Source organism: Aristolochia californica, unplaced genomic scaffold, assembly GCF_029961685.1.
Source record: "Aristolochia californica isolate CCGP_79_NKW_82.1479 unplaced genomic scaffold, dmAriCali1.0.hap1 SCAF_4, whole genome shotgun sequence".
Classification (NCBI taxonomy): domain Eukaryota; kingdom Viridiplantae; phylum Streptophyta; class Magnoliopsida; order Piperales; family Aristolochiaceae; genus Aristolochia; species Aristolochia californica.
Window position 1 is genome coordinate 45,295,453 of NW_027182103.1, and position 15,263 is coordinate 45,310,715.

The 15,263-nt window shown below is 41.2% G+C and overlaps 3 protein-coding genes across 9 annotated transcripts; 1 reads left to right on the plus strand and 2 right to left on the minus strand.

Annotated features, from left to right (window-relative positions):
- Positions 1–639: 639 nt before the first annotated feature.
- On the minus strand, positions 640–4,966 carry LOC137961903 (serine/arginine-rich splicing factor RS31-like). 6 transcript variants are annotated; one of them, XM_068808528.1, is made up of 6 exons: positions 4,756–4,966; positions 4,453–4,586; positions 2,337–2,449; positions 1,937–2,172; positions 1,638–1,835; positions 640–1,040 (listed from the first exon to the last, which is right to left on the minus strand). In XM_068808528.1, the coding sequence occupies exons 2-6, from the start codon at positions 4,556–4,558 to the stop codon at positions 1,010–1,012; spliced, it is 684 nt and encodes a 227-aa protein (XP_068664629.1). In that variant the 5' UTR covers positions 4,559–4,586; positions 4,756–4,966; the 3' UTR covers positions 640–1,009. The 6 variants fall into 6 exon arrangements, with proteins under 6 accessions (XP_068664629.1, XP_068664627.1, XP_068664624.1 ...); XM_068808526.1 differs by having other exon boundaries at positions 643–1,040; positions 1,581–1,835; positions 4,453–4,600; positions 4,839–4,965; XM_068808523.1 differs by having other exon boundaries at positions 643–1,040; positions 1,581–1,835; positions 4,756–4,965.
- A 293-nt stretch (positions 4,967–5,259) lies between these two features.
- LOC137962526 (mannosyl-oligosaccharide 1,2-alpha-mannosidase MNS3) lies at positions 5,260–8,682 on the plus strand. 2 transcript variants are annotated; one of them, XM_068809433.1, is made up of 6 exons: positions 5,260–5,503; positions 5,976–6,892; positions 7,083–7,359; positions 7,480–7,677; positions 7,780–7,928; positions 8,019–8,682. In XM_068809433.1, the coding sequence occupies exons 1-6, from the start codon at positions 5,426–5,428 to the stop codon at positions 8,275–8,277; spliced, it is 1,878 nt and encodes a 625-aa protein (XP_068665534.1). In that variant the 5' UTR covers positions 5,260–5,425; the 3' UTR covers positions 8,278–8,682. The 2 variants fall into 2 exon arrangements, with proteins under 2 accessions (XP_068665534.1, XP_068665535.1); XM_068809434.1 differs by having other exon boundaries at positions 7,098–7,359.
- Positions 8,683–8,724: 42 nt separating this feature from the next.
- Positions 8,725–12,331, minus strand: LOC137963446 (potassium channel KAT3-like). Its single transcript, XM_068810566.1, has 11 exons — positions 12,171–12,331; positions 11,853–12,068; positions 11,514–11,669; positions 11,345–11,402; positions 10,922–11,239; positions 10,086–10,325; positions 9,888–9,986; positions 9,759–9,791; positions 9,477–9,662; positions 8,941–9,391; positions 8,725–8,858 (listed from the first exon to the last, which is right to left on the minus strand). Exons 1-11 carry the CDS (start codon positions 12,329–12,331, stop codon positions 8,725–8,727), a joined length of 2,052 nt encoding a protein of 683 aa, XP_068666667.1.
- Positions 12,332–15,263: the final 2,932 nt, after the last annotated feature.

The following is a 15,263-nucleotide window of genomic DNA, read 5'->3' on the forward strand; positions in this document are numbered from 1 at the left end:
CACCCTTACTTACCCGTTGATAAACCTATTTACTCGCGTTAATTCATGTCGTGCCACCCTCTAAAAATGAAAGCAGGATTTCGCAAGAAATTCACATTTTATCCTTGTCGGAATTGCATCCTGCAATAGCAAGGAGACAGTAACATGATGCTCGTTGATACTGTAGGCAATAGGAAAATGAAGATACTTAGATGATAGACAAAGAAACAAAAGAAGAGCACGAAAACGGAAAAACTTGTAGGCTTGGTATAATCAGTTGCTCTAACCATCTAACCATAAGACAAGCCACAGGACCTTAATGGGTTTTAATCATGGTATAAATATAATTGCAACCAGGTATCACAAAAATTAAGGAAGCCAAAGGCACACTGTTCTACTCGTTTTTTTTCCTGCTTCCACTTTTCTTCTGTTCATTCACCATGCAGATTGCAGAGACGTGCAGCTTTGAACGCCATACTGATTTCTCACGTCTCTGTATCTAAGAAACAAACGAGTAGCCAAAGCTATAGAACAGCCGATACTTATTTCAGTCTCTTGCGTGTTCCTTTTTGTTAAGAATTTAACACCGACACTCATCATGGTCAATATAAAAATTTTCACGACTTTGCTCTTGAGCTCAATATAAAGCAATTCTCACTTTCCATTGCATTAAAGTAATGCCTAACCTTCAATCACACAACATGAACACAGGCTGAAAGAACAACGATGAAGGTCACAGCATCAGGCTCCATCCTTGCCTCTTTCATCCCATTAAAAAAATCCAAAGCCTCTTTTGCAAACCCATGTTGGGCATAACCACATCTATAGAAGAGTACACACGAATCTCAGTCCCTAAAATTAGTTGCAAAGAGTACACGTACAGCCGTCCATATCTTAATCTAACGAGTCAACCAAAAGGAGCAACCCTTTAACTATAACACAAAATATTACATCCCAAGGCAACTGTATTTTAAAAAGTATGTCATACAGTAATCTGCTCCGTCAATCTCATACATCAACTCTTAAACCTTCACGTTCTTGACCTCCGAATTGGTGAACGGCTGCACATGTTGAAGAATAAGACAGGTTAATCTCAGTTCACCATAAGCATCGAAGGTATTCATAACAAAAAAACCATGGTAACCCTTATCAGATCATTGCATCAACTGATACATTATAATCGCTAATTAGAGCTCTTGCAAACACTTTCATTTGCAAGAAAAAATTATTCAAACTATCCAGCACCACTCCTGTACTATGGGACAAACATATATTTACAAATTTCTTCTGATTTATCAGTATCAAGTAACTCCTGCTACACCCGCTAAAGGTATTTCTACTATGGTGCATCTTGCTTAGATAAATGATAGATCAGAAAAGTCTTGACAAGAAACAAGAAGAAAAAAAAACTAAAGAAAAGTAGATAGTAACCTCCAATAGCATGCTATAATTATCAAGCAACAAATTTTACTTGTCATAGTACAAGTGGAGTTTTGCAAGCAATTTCTTGTTAGCCGTTGTTTTGCTGATGTTATCATTTTCGCCAAAAAATGTCTAATGCTTTTTCCCAAAATACTGTGACTAGAGTACAGATCTCAAACCTGCGGTATCGTCCATACTCAGAGCTTCTCTTCCTGTCATATGCAGGGCCACTGTACCTATCATAAACAGGACTCCTTGGACGACCATAATCAGGAGTTTGTCGTCCTCTATGACCATCAGGACTCAAAGAATGGACATAGGGGCTATCACCACGTCTAGTTCCATAACCTCTTCTTGGGCTGTCATGACGTTGGTCCCGCTCATCATCATCTCTTAGTGCATATTCCACAGAAACCACCCTATCAAGAATTTTGCTGCAACAAAATCAATCAACAGAGAGAATATAAGAAACCCATTTTTGGAAAATTTCAAATTCCCAATTTAAGAAAAGCAACAAAACAAGGAAAAAACCAACCTCATATGAGTGCAGTCCAGGGCTCTTGTGGCCTCTTCCTGTGTTTCAAACTGAACAAATGCAAAATTCCTCCGAACTCGTACATGTAAAACATTTCCGTATGGCTCAAAATGCCTCTCAATGTCCCTAACTCTGGTGTGAATAGGATCAAAATTAATCACAAACAGTGTTTTTGTGGGCCTCTGATTTGCTATTGCCCTAGAGCCTTCACGATGACGTGGTCCACGATCTCCCTGCTGACAACAAGTGAACTGGTCAGTTATTAATAATTCCAATAACTTTCTCTATGTAACATTTTGAAGTAGAAAATTGGGATTTGGAATTTTATATCCATAGCCATTGATATAATAACTCAATCAGAAAAGGAAGAGCAAGCCATTAAAGACAAAAATATTATTACCCTTGACCACTCTACAGAGAGCCTACGTCTATTGTACCCAAAGGGTATGTCATCAAGACCTCGGATCGCATCTTCAGCATCACGTTCATCATCAAAATAAACAAAGGCAAATCCTGCAAAATTTACAGCATTAGAACAAGTGATGGCAATCAATCTCTCGATATACAGCTTTTGACCTCATATTTTGTTACTGCATCTGTAACCCAAATCTGGGTTTTTATTTTCCTCAGAAGACAAAAGAATACAACACCTGCAAAGACTTGAAGTTCTGACTTTAAGGATGATGAATGTCAGTAATAGAAGGCCTTGCATGATGAACTAAATCATGACGTGATACAAGCAAAACCCAATTTCAGAAGGAGAGAAGGCATTGTGGAGCATGCTTCGCCATTTGAAAGAGCAACCGTGCAGTTCATGGCATGATGAATTGATTCCTCAATGGATCATACTTGGTCAAATGGCAACTTTGGGCAAGGAAGGGGTGAGTAATAGTGAGCCAATGAAGGAAATGCAAGACAATGCCATTTGTGAATTGAAGGAAGCAGGTGTGCTGGCAGGAAGGTTTCCTTTGTCATAGAAAGTTTTTGGGCAGAGGAGATGATGAGAGCCTAGTCCCTTAGTAATTCCTGCGTCAAAGCAAACATTTAACACCACTTTCTCTAGAAACTAGATATTTTTCTCATTACACTTGTTCCCTTGTTATTGTACATGACAGGTTTGCACAGTTCCATAAACAGTGCTTGGTATTAATGCTTTGTGAAAAATGTAGATTTGAACAGACTTACAAAACTAATGTAATAGTAAAGTGAGCTTGCAGTCTCATTAAAGCCTATAAATAACAACTGGAAAGAATGTGTTATTCATCATCATCATTAATAAAGATTCTTGTTGTTACTAGCAACATGAATTCTTTTCATCCATTTCATTTCAATCTATCGTTCTTCAACTCTATTGTCAGGCCAGCCTTTTTAAAGCCTGTTAGCACTGCCAATCACATTTTTTAGCCTTCCTCCACTTTGCATTCCATCAACTGACATTAACAAAATCCTCACCGCCAGTGAACAATTAGTCTCCATTAAACATGTATAAACCAACTAAGAAAGCTCTTCTCTTATTTTCTCATCTAGTGCCACTTACACTAGATATTATCCAATACTAAAGTGAGCTTAAGAAAGTAAAACACTACAAATTCATAATACACACACAGAAATTTTGACATTTAATAGGAAGACTTATTCAAAGAAATTTGGATAAATCAGAGTGATGAAGATGAACCGAAGGAAACTTGGGAATATAGCTGATGGAAAACTATTCTGATCAAAGATGAAATAAATAAAACAATAGTTGAACAATGACTTCGACACAGGGTAAAGCAAAACCCCATTGGCTTAATCAATCAACAACCAAATCAGCCAAGCAACTAACATTGAGAGGAGACTCTTCATGCAGGTAGAATGACTAGCTAGAGTATTACATTCAACTATAAGTAAATAAAAAACGAATCAATAAATATCAAAACCTAAACAATATCAAGAATAAAGTCTTAGGGAAATGCTTAATTAGATGGCCTTTCACAAAAATAGTTATGTTTCTAAGGAAAATCATTAGAATACAAAAAAATATAACTGTTTTGCAACTTGTTTCATGCGTGCCTCTTTACTTCAATGAATATAGCAAATAAGTTTCGATAGTTTTCATGAGTACAACTAGAAGAATTTCAAACTTGTGTTATATTTTTCTGCAATATTTTTAATACATGGTCTAAAGAGGACCAAGAAAACAGCAGATTTCCTGCTACCTTTTTTTAAAGTAGCCCGAGTTCAGAAGCCACATGAGTAGCTACTAATAGCCCGGGATGTAACAACTGGCATTCAAGAGAAAAATCAGCAAGAGAAAGCAAAAACCCTTACCGCAACCAGTGCGAGTAACCCGTACTGCCACAACGAATAAAATAGTGGACAGACTCACATACAGAGTGATAAATAAATAAATAAATAACAAAGAGAAAGGCAAACATCAAATTTCATCTGCGGTAGTGCTGGATAAACCAATGCCAAACCCATCCATAAACTGATTAAAAGTGATATCTATTTCTCTCTGTGCAAAAAAGTTGTACCAGACTTCATGTCGATGCGATCAACACGACCATATTTGGAAAAGAGCCGCTCCAAGTCCGAATGGCGCGTCTCGTAGTCGAAATTACCGACAAACACAGGCCTCATAGTACCGACGTCGAGAGTCAAACCAAATCTTCTGTCCAAAACCTTAAAAATTTTAAAAATAAGAACGAAGCCTCGGTGTAGAAACATATCAGCTATCTGCGGAGCATTGGCAACGGGAGGACGTTTCGACAATAATAACAAAAAAAATCATCCTACGAGCAAAACCCTAGACAAAAACTAGAAGGAGCTGGCCGTACCTCGGAGGCTCGGAGTATTGAAACCCTAATCCAACGAGGACAAGTACCAAAATTGAGAATTTGAGAGGCAAATTGGGACGAACCAGGTTTAAATTACGAGAAAGCCTTCCTTTCTCTCACTTCCCAGAGGCCAGCAGCTTGAGCGACGCAGTTCGACTTTTAATTTTGCAAATTATTTAAATTTTTGAGACACCCCGATTTCAAACGTCAAAAAAGGAAATCCAGAAGGGCGAAACGGGTCCATTGTTCCGGTTACGGCTCTTCCGAACCCAGAGAAGACTCTTCCGAACTGCATTTGTACAGTCAAAGGTGCCACGTAACCTTTGATTACTTACGTGGTGCCGTATCATCACACCAGATCAACACATGAAGAGTTGTGTTTGTCGTAGTGGCCTTATTAAGTTGTGTTTGTTATAGTAGCCTTATTTTAAGTTCGAGATCGAGGTGAGAAAACACTGAACTAACCGGATCAATTTTCGAGCGGAACTGATAGTCGGACTAAACATGACGGGTTGAGCGAAGGCTAATGGTTCTCCGACCTTCAATCTTCGCACGCATAGTTTCTTCTGATTTCCTCTTCTCTGTATTGGTACAGACAACGCGCGCATCCTAGACAGCGGAAAATTTGGACTGTTCGAAACCCTAGCTCAGAGAGAGAGAGAGAGAGAGCATGTCGAAATCTCTTCCTTATTCGATGAGAGATGTTACATACGACAATGCCAAGTTCCGTCAGCGTTCCATCTTCCAGGTGCGTAACTTTGTGCTGAATATTTCTTTTCAGATCTTACAACTGTCAGATCATACAACTCTCAACGTTTCACTGTCATGAATTCGCAGTCTTTGGGCGAAAAATTCTGTTTTTTCTGTGCGATTTATTTTCTTGCATTTGTTGTTTTCTTGGTAGCCCACGGAATTGTGTTGGTTCATACCGGCCTACGTTTCATTCATACAATTGTATTAAGTTTCTCCCTCTCTCTCTCTCTCTCTCTCTCTCTCTCTCTTCCTTTTTCTGCTGGTTAGATCTGCTTCTCTGAAATCATTGACTTTTTTTTTTTTTTTGTCGATTGCTTACCTTTCGCTTCTTTATTTCGTTGTTTCAATTGAAGTTCTTTTTCCCTCTTTTCTAATGCGATTTATTGAACTTATTATTTCACTCAATAAACCAAACAATTCTCAAGGTCAAATCCATCATCAATTGCTTTTGTGTTTATTGCGGCCAGATAATTAGTCAGGCGTTGCTCACTAGTAGCTTCAGACGAGATCGTTTCAGATGCTCCACAGGAAAGCTTTTAGCTCTATTGATGATCTCTGGCCTAACTTATCTTATGCTAACACATGAAAGTCGTATCGTTTCCACTCCTGATGGACTTGTTAAAGGTACTGCTAGCAATCTACGAAAGCTTTGGAGAAAGCCGCCAAGGCTTCCTCCTTCTGAATTTGGAAGTTCTATTCTTGATCCGGACAAGCTGAATTCTATCTCCGAATGGGTATCCAGGCAAGAAAAGGTTAAAGAGGCTTTCGTCCATGCATGGTCTGGGTATGAAAAGTTTGCATTCGGTTTTGATGAACTTAAGCCTTTGAGCCAGAAAGGAGTAGATGGACTAGGAGGATTAGGAGCCACAGTAGTCGACGCTTTAGATACAGCCATGATAATGGGTCTTGATGACATTGCCTTAGCAGCAGGGTCTTGGATTGAAAAGAACCTCGCCAAAAGGATTAGTGAGAAAGGACAAGTTAATCTCTTTGAGACTACTATACGGGTATTAGGCGGTCTACTAAGTGCATATCATCTAAGCATGGCCAAACAAGGAGGAGAATTGGGATCTTCTAGAACACTCAATGGGTCTCAACCTGATGTTTACCTAGAAACTGCAAAAGACTTGGCAGACAGATTGCTATCTGCTTTTACTTCCAGCCCTACTGCTATTCCTTATAGTGATGTTGTTCTTCGTGACCATTCGTCACATCCAGCTCCTGCTGGACTCAGTAGTACTGCAGAAGTTTCCACACTACAGCTTGAGTTTAATTATCTCAGTGCTATTTCGGGTGATCCAAAGTACACAACAGAAGCAATGAAGGTCTTAGAGCATTTCAGGACTCTGCCTAAGGTGCAAGGGCTAGTGCCGATTTACATCAGGTATGACTGGCTGCATTTGATGTCTTGTGACCAAAGGTGCACATCATATAGTGTCAAGATTTCTTATTGCAGAAACACCTTTATATTTTCTTCCACATGCTATTCAGCCTTCTAAATATTTTCCTTTATTTTCCTCTGAGCTGTTTCACTTTCTCTTGACTTTTGTCTGCCCCCTGTACTCATTCAACAGTTGTGTGTGCCCCAGCCCTTATACAGGTGAGTTTAGTGGAGATAATATTCGACTTGGATCTCGAGGTGACAGCTATTATGAGTATCTCATCAAAGTTTGGCTTCAGCTGGGAGGAAACCAAAATAATCATTCCAAGTATTTACATGAGATGTTTGAGGAAGCAATGAGGGGTGTAAAGGATCGTCTTGTTCGAAAGTCTATCCCAAAGGGACTCGTCTTTGTTGGGGAGCTACCTTATGGAGCTGATGGTGCCTTTAGTCCCAAAATGGATCACCTGGTATGAGTTTATTTATTTTATATCTTATAAAAACAACTGAATACTAGTCCTTGAAAAGCTAAAGTTTTAAACCTTTAAAAGTGGGAAGTCTTTTTAGGCTACTTGAGTTTTACCATGCAGGTCTGTTTCCTACCAGGGACACTTGCGCTTGGTGCTACTAAAGGAATAAAAAAGAAAAAGGCGATGGAAGAAAATCTACTCACTTTTGAAGATTTGGACAATCTGAACCTGGCTGAAGATTTGGCACATACGTGCTTTGAAATGTATGCAGTGACAGCAACTGGTCTAGCGCCCGAAATAGCTTACTTCCATGTAGAGGTTGGTTTAGCTATATATTTTGTCTGCAGAGGTTAGAGTGCCATCTTCTTGACTTTTTTCTTTTATCATATAGAGAACTTATGGGTGTTTTACTTGGTCCAGGGACCTTCTGAGGAAGGCTTTGATGGGGGCAACAAGAGTTCAGAGTACATGAATGATATAATAATTAAACCCCTTGATCGTCACAATCTTTTGCGTCCAGAGACGGTGGAATCTTTATTTGTGTTGCATCGAATCACAGAAAATCCAAAGTAAGCTCTTCACTTCTGTCAACCAACCTCCTTAATACCCAAACTACAGTGTTATCCTTATTTTTAACTTTCGATTTGTACTTATCTCAGGTACCGGGAGTGGGGATGGCAAATATTTCAAGCCTTTGAAAAGTACACGAAGGTCGAGAATGGGGGATATACTTCCTTGGAGGATATCACAGTTGTGCCCCCTCGAAGAAGAGACAAGATGGAAACCTTTTACTTGGGAGAAACCTTGAAATATTTATACTTGCTCTTTGGCGATGACAATATCCTTCCTCTAGATAAATTTGTTTTCAATACAGAAGCTCATCCCCTACCAATCCATCCAAGCACGAAGGAAGAATAAGTCTCTTACAGCGAATTTCTCCAAACTAGACTTTTTCATCATGAGGCCCCTTTGGCGTATAGCAATGGGAGGAACCATTTACTTCGCCCTAATCAGGAGCTCTCCATTCCGCCCTAGTGAGAGAAGATTGCTGGGATGAGTTTTGGCTCCTCCATCTGCCCACAGGAGCCCCATTAGTTCCTTTTGGTTTTTTCACCTTGGTTGAGTTTAATTTCATGGAGTAACTAATTAATCTCTTGATGATTCTTTTACCAATTGTAATACTTTCATGTTACATAGACTCTTTAACTCTCATGAGGGTTACTCCCAAAAGTTAATACAATCGATGTACTATAATGCTATGGGATTAGTTGTGCTGTACAATTTTGTTGTTACGGATTGAGCTTTGATTTGTAACTATGAGATATTGACAATTTCTGCTACTACTTTATAGCTTTACAAGAATATTCACAAAACTTTCTCGCTGTTCTCATTCTCAATCAGAAACAGGTGGTCTCCGTCGCGTACAACACTAATGTCGTCTACTTCTGCATTCTCGCCGTTGACTACTTTGACAAGGTGGCGGGCCCCCAGTTTTTTACCTGCAGTTCAAGATTAGACGGCATGGTGCGTTAAAGAGGACAATGGAAATTTCAGGACTAAAGAGAACAAGAAAATGCTTACCACCAATTCTGAGTAGCTCTTGCAGAGACTCAGGGAGATTTATTAACTTCCCCAGCTGTGCTTGAGATGCATTCTTCAAGTAGATTGTTACTCTTTTGTTGGTATGTAGCAAAGATTTGCTATCCGTGGGACCTCCGTGACTAATTGAACTGGGTTTATGAGCGTTCTTGGCAAACAAAGAGTTTGAAAACTCCTCCGATGTACTTTGATACTCGTCTTTTTTCTGTCTGGTTATTGTTTCTGTTTCCAGTATATCTATTTTATGATCATCTGCGTTCCCGTCTCTGCTTTCCAAGCTTTCTAAGACATTAGAATCCTGGGTTAACTGTGTTCTTTCTGCCTGTGAAAAATCAGTTGCTCTGTTGTAGCCTTTGTGTAGCCATTCTGTAAGGACTAGTCCCGGATCCATATGTGGGTCACCGGGCCCAAAGATATCCTGCCCCTTGAGTCTCTGTAAGACGGAGAAGAAATTCTCAGCTTCCTTCTGCTAAAATTGAGAGAACAGTTATTTAGTTTAGAATGAATAACGTCTATACTTGAAGAAGGTTCTTCATTACGATACTTCCGTCATCCATATTCGCATGAATAATGTTCACGAGTGGCGCTCTGTTCAGTCTTAAGATTTGGGAAAGCTCTCTGGTCTTCACTGTGAATGGCTGCGGTCTGTTGCAGAGAACCCCAATCTCCCCAAACATTTCCCCTGCCTCCCTGCTACGACGGACCTGAATTAAGCGAGAGACGACTCTAAACGTCAGTAATGTTAGTTCCACTTGAATGAACTCTTATGGAAAGCAGGGTTTTCCATTTATAAGACTTACTTGATGATTCTCATTTGCATGGATTAGGAAGTCCTGCGATCACAAACCATTAACCAACAACCAATGTTAGTTTTCCGAGTTTTAGTATTGGGTTTTCTTTCATGAACGAAGCTCGTCGATTTCACGTACCACTGACCCAGATACGAGGATGTAAATATCTGCAGGAAACTCATTCTGGAGCATCACTTCTTCGTTCGGTGGATAATACTCGGCCTGCATTTCTGGAACCTTTCCAGGCAGTAAATGATATTTATCAAACATCAAGTAGGGACGAAATAAAAGTAAGCGAGTAACGGGAAAGGATCACAAAAGTATGGGAAGCCTTACTAGTTGGAAAAGGAAGTCATTGGAGACTCCTTGAAAAAGATAAACTTTCTGGATGATGGGGAGGAAGAGGAAGTGAGCTATGCTTGCTCGTATTGCCTTCGGAAGACCGTTCAAGGCTTCCTGCTGTTTGAGTCCCTCTGTTTTAAATCTGAGACATATATGGGACAACATCTGGTCCCCAATTGGCAGGGGCAGCTGATTTCGAGCTGCGAATTCGGAAGCTGCCTGGACTGTGTCTCGCTGCATCATCAAAAGTAACTTCCATTAGCAAGAAATTAAAAAGAGTGGCCGCGAAAATCAAGAAGAGAAACATTCCAAGTGAAGTGAGGTCTGAAAAACTTATTACTGAAATCTATCGAAGGCAACAGATCGAGTGGTTAACCGTTATTTTAGCTTATGTGAGTTCATAAACATCAAATGGTCTGAACAATCCAAGATTGAAAAGTGACTAAAAAAACAAAAATGGGTTACAAGGATTTCTGGGTCTTCCAGCATAATTGAAGTCATTTATTTATTAAACACCACTATGATGAACGTTCAGAGGCAGACGCCTACATTTGTTCTGGACCTTGCTGCTCTCAGTTACTTACCAATCACTAACTGTAATCTCGTTAGCTGATTGAACTGCAGCAAATAATTTACTGAAAGGAATGATACAGAAGTTTCGTCTTCAATTCTCTTTTATGATCATAGAGAGAACTCATTAATGAGGACTAGTTTATGGAAGCACAAAGGAGGAGGAGGACCCTTATCAAAAACAAGGAAATGGAATATAAGAATATTAAAAAGGATTCGCCTGAAAATCATTGCGAGTTTTAATTTGACAGAGAGCTTACGAAGTTTCTTGTGCGGCTAGTTCCATGGACGACAAGGTTCGTCATGTTTCCGATGAGGTAAGCTGTGAGGCCCAAGTTGAAGAGCATGTAGAAGAGAATGAAGAGCATCTCTCTGGGGTTCTCCGCATGGAGATCTCCGTACCCCGTTGTAGTTAGAGTTGTAATGGACCAATACATTGCCGTCACATATCGAACCCAAAGACTCTGCTCTTTGAAATCCGGCATAACCGCTCCAATCCATGTTTTCTTCGGGTCGGGGTATCTGTCCGCGATGAGATAGTTAAAGCATCCCCCGCAGTGAACTGCAAACAGAGTAACCTGGCAAGGAACAGCGCGGGAGCTCGGTGTTTAATCGCTTCACGTTCAGAAAACAGATTCAATGAATGCCCAGAAATAAATAATCCAAGGAGAATAAGAGCTTACGGAGACAAGCTTCGTGCAGCGGGTCCAGAAGTAGTTGAAGCGGATATCTTTCTCGAGTCTGAGGAGAGAGGAGGAGGTGGGCTCGTGAATTTTTTCTATATATATATACTATCTTTCTCAGGATTCAATCAATTGAAAGAAACTAAATGCTGGTGTTCGGCGGATCCACCTTGCAAAGAGGGAGCTCACCCGCCGAAGGCGCCACAGTCGGAGCATGTTGAGAAATTTGAAGCCGAGGTTGCTGCCATGTTTTCTGTGGAGGAGGCTCAGAGACTGGAAAGGTATCGTGGAGCAGACATCGAAGACGAACCAGGTGGACAAGTACCTGTGGGACCGGAGTCGAGAAAAATAGAGATTAAATTACAAGGAGCCAAAAAGTTGGGAAAAACCGAAAAACCATTGTCGACGATTTCTGTTTTTTCTCCTTTTTATAGAAAAAAATGTGGAGCTTGGAAAGCTACTGAAACTGAACAGAAGAGGCAACCAACCTCAAAACTCAGTCACGTACCTGGACGCAATTTTTTTTGGATCATCTACGAGAAGATACGACCTTCGTTCCAGAAAAGCCACGAAAAAGGTGAGGATGATGTCAATGGCAAAGAAGCCATTCATTATATTATCGACGATGAAAAGCACGTCAGGCCTGTACTTAAGAAATGCGAACTCGAAGGGGCAGATCCAGGCCGAGTATACTACCAGAGGAATCAGAAACATCTGCCATACCCTGAGGAGAAGAACGACAACACAGGAAAGCCGGTGAGTTACCTTCTTGCATTTACATGTTAAAAAAATGAAGCAGAATTAATATAGAAGAATCATGAGCCACCTATAACGAGGATCAAATGGAGAAATGATATGCTTCCTAAGCTGGACAGACTGGTTGATTTGAGCCCCGAGAGATGGCAAGAGATCGTTTGAGAAACTATGGCCACGCTGATCCACTCGGAACTCATCGCTGCAGAAGCGCTGACAAAAAGAAAACGACATCTCTCCCAGTGGTCGATCGTGTGCAAAGTTCTGAGAAGCTCTACTCGAAGCTGCTGTAAAACCCAGCTGGGGGAAGGCAGAAAGGAGCTATTGTATAAATAGAAGAGCAGGATGAGCTCTCCTTGTGTTGCCTCACTTTGAATGGAATCAGCGGGATTATTCCCCGAGGAAGATGATGAGAAGAGCGGATGAGAAAAGGCGGTTCCAAATCTGTAGGAAAAATAAAAGAGAGAAAGAAAATCCGGGGTGGGGTAAGAGCGGTGCAAGTGGCAGACACGAGTTCCCTGGACTGCAAATGCGGAGTCGAGAGCTCATCCAGAGACGTACTGAAAGATGGTGGTGGGAGCTCCAATACCAAAGGAGGTGGTGGTAACAAGAATACGCCATTGAAGGGCAAAAAACGGTTGCAATAGGTTCAGTAATGGAAGCTTCATTAATTGGCTTTACCGGAAGTAAAACCAGACGGGGTGATTGAGGTTCAAAGGTCCAAATCGTGGACACCACATGTGGACCAGTGAGAATCAGCTCCCGAGCATTGCCTCCTGAATCGCAATCCGAACGACTGGGTTTTCATGTATCACCAGAGATCGACGCTTCCATCTACTTGTACAAATTTCCCATAAAAGGATACGTATCTGGTCTGTCTTCAGAGATCACAGATCCACTTGCAGCACGACACTCCGTCCAACATCAAGGCGGATTTCACTGCATCTTCGCTCTCGTGGTGGGATTTACACGAACAGGAAGAAGATCCAAAAGAAAACAGAGATTACCCTTTTGCTTTGCGTTAAAATCTGTAGGTAAAAACACATTTGTTGTTTTTATGTGAAGTGCGCGTTTCCCTTTATTGTGTTCAGCAGAGAGCCCGAAGGTCTTTTCAACTTTCGGAAGAGCCGTGTCTGCACTTCAATTTTAATTGGTAGGAAAGACGTTGAGGAGTTTCTTCCGATAACGACGAGAGCTTGATTGAGAAGTTTCAAGAATTTTTCGCGAGTTTGTAAATGGGACAAAATTCACAACAAAGAAGATTTAAAACGAGTATAAGAACGAAATTTCAGAAAAAAATAATAAAAAGGCCGTTTATCGCTTTCTCTTTTACAAAAGGAAATGAAATCACGAGAGAGCCCGTTTTGAAGACTTTCTATGAACGAAATCATCACGGGAGAGTTACAGATCTCTTTGCCGCTAACTCCAGAGCAGAGTTAAAAAAGGTGAATTAAAGACTGGGTTCTGTCCTCCTCCTGCAATCAACTTTAGCGGGGTCCATAACTGCCTTGTTCTTGGCACAGGGCAACGATTCCTTCCTTCCTCCTTCCTCCTTCCTCCTTCCTCCGTCCCTCTTATCGGAGTGAAGCACAACGGCGCTTTGGTCAAAAGCCGATCATTGAACGCCGTTTACGACAAAACAAGATATTTCCAATATTATAATAAAAATAAACCATTTTTTTTGTGCCTTTTTAATATTATATTTCTTGAAAATTTGTTCGCGCGACACGTGTGATTGGTCGGTCCGGGTCGAGACGGTTCGGAGATATGGTTGGGCCCATTCCCGCTGTGATAAATAAAAGCAAGTCGGCCATAACGGTAACGAGACTGTTGGCTCCAGAAAGAAAGAAAGATACCTGTAAACGGAAAAGCAGAGGCACATCTTTCTAGTCCAAAAAAGCCCCTCGTAGACTAAATTACTCTTCCAGGAAAGGTCGTTGTCCGGGGTAAGTTAGTCAATTAAAAAATTAATCAAGAGTTGAAGATAGCGTGATTTGGAGGACCCTACCGAGAAAAGTATTATTAAAGACAGAAAGGTAGCAATGGGTTCAATGCATGTGCTGTTTGTTACAAGGGGACCCTCTGTAGTAGTGGCTGCGCCGCGAGTAAATCAAACCGCGGGCCAGGCATGCATCCACTCGTCTCTGCTTCATCAGTCGCGAGCGGTGGATGAGAATGGACTAGACCAGGGGGGGTCCCTTCCATGTGGTCCTCCCAACTCTCTTATCATCATCCTCAATTAAATGAAAGATGGTGGGTCTTTTACTAAGGAGAGGAGGGTCCCATTGATCCATCGAATCGAAGCATGAAGAATTCCTTAAAATCTGATAGTGATTCCTGTATGCTCATGAACGCTTGTTCGCTCAAGGGTAGGATGTGTCAGGCCCACCTCACAAAGCAGTTCGGAGTTTTGGTTGTTTCTTCCACAAGGTGCAGGGAGCCCCAGAACACCCTTGGATTCTCACGTGTTTATCCCGAGAGCCTGTCATCGCAGATTTGGCAATCTACACTAGCACTTCTTCGGATCTCCTACCTGCATGTCACCAATTGGCGATTTCCAAATATTAAATGTCTGTTCATGGACGCAGAGATGCTCGGGTTGTGTCGTTAAAGGGGGAGGACAAGAAGACCGTGATGAAGACAGAACATTCGTTTAAACATACAAATAATCTGGAGATGTTCCTTAACCATTTTTCTTGCCTGAATTCCCTGTGGGAAATTAGACTGAAAATCCGGGTTTATCCTCAGATTGCAATTCACCTTAAGCAAACATTTCAGCAACGGGAGAGCCTCGTCGGCGCAAACTTCCGACGGAGATGACAGAAACACGGCCTGCATGTGATCCACTCAGGCATTTTCGTTAGTGGTTGGCGAGGGAACACAGAATCCTGTGAGGCCCAGATTGAATGCACCAAAACATGATGTGGCTGGAGGCTTGTTGCATGTACCCTGTAATCTTTCATGTGAGGTGAAGGAAGGTTCAATGGTCCACACTCATGAATTTCATTAGTGGTGGGCGGTTGCGGTTATCCGTTCCGTCAAGATCACAAGCAGAGAGAAGGGGGAGGGGGAACTGGGGGAAGATGGTATATCACATGTTTACGTGTGAATGGCATCACATCCTGAAGGCTTCTTGCACGTCCCTTTTGACTCGGAATTGCGCTCA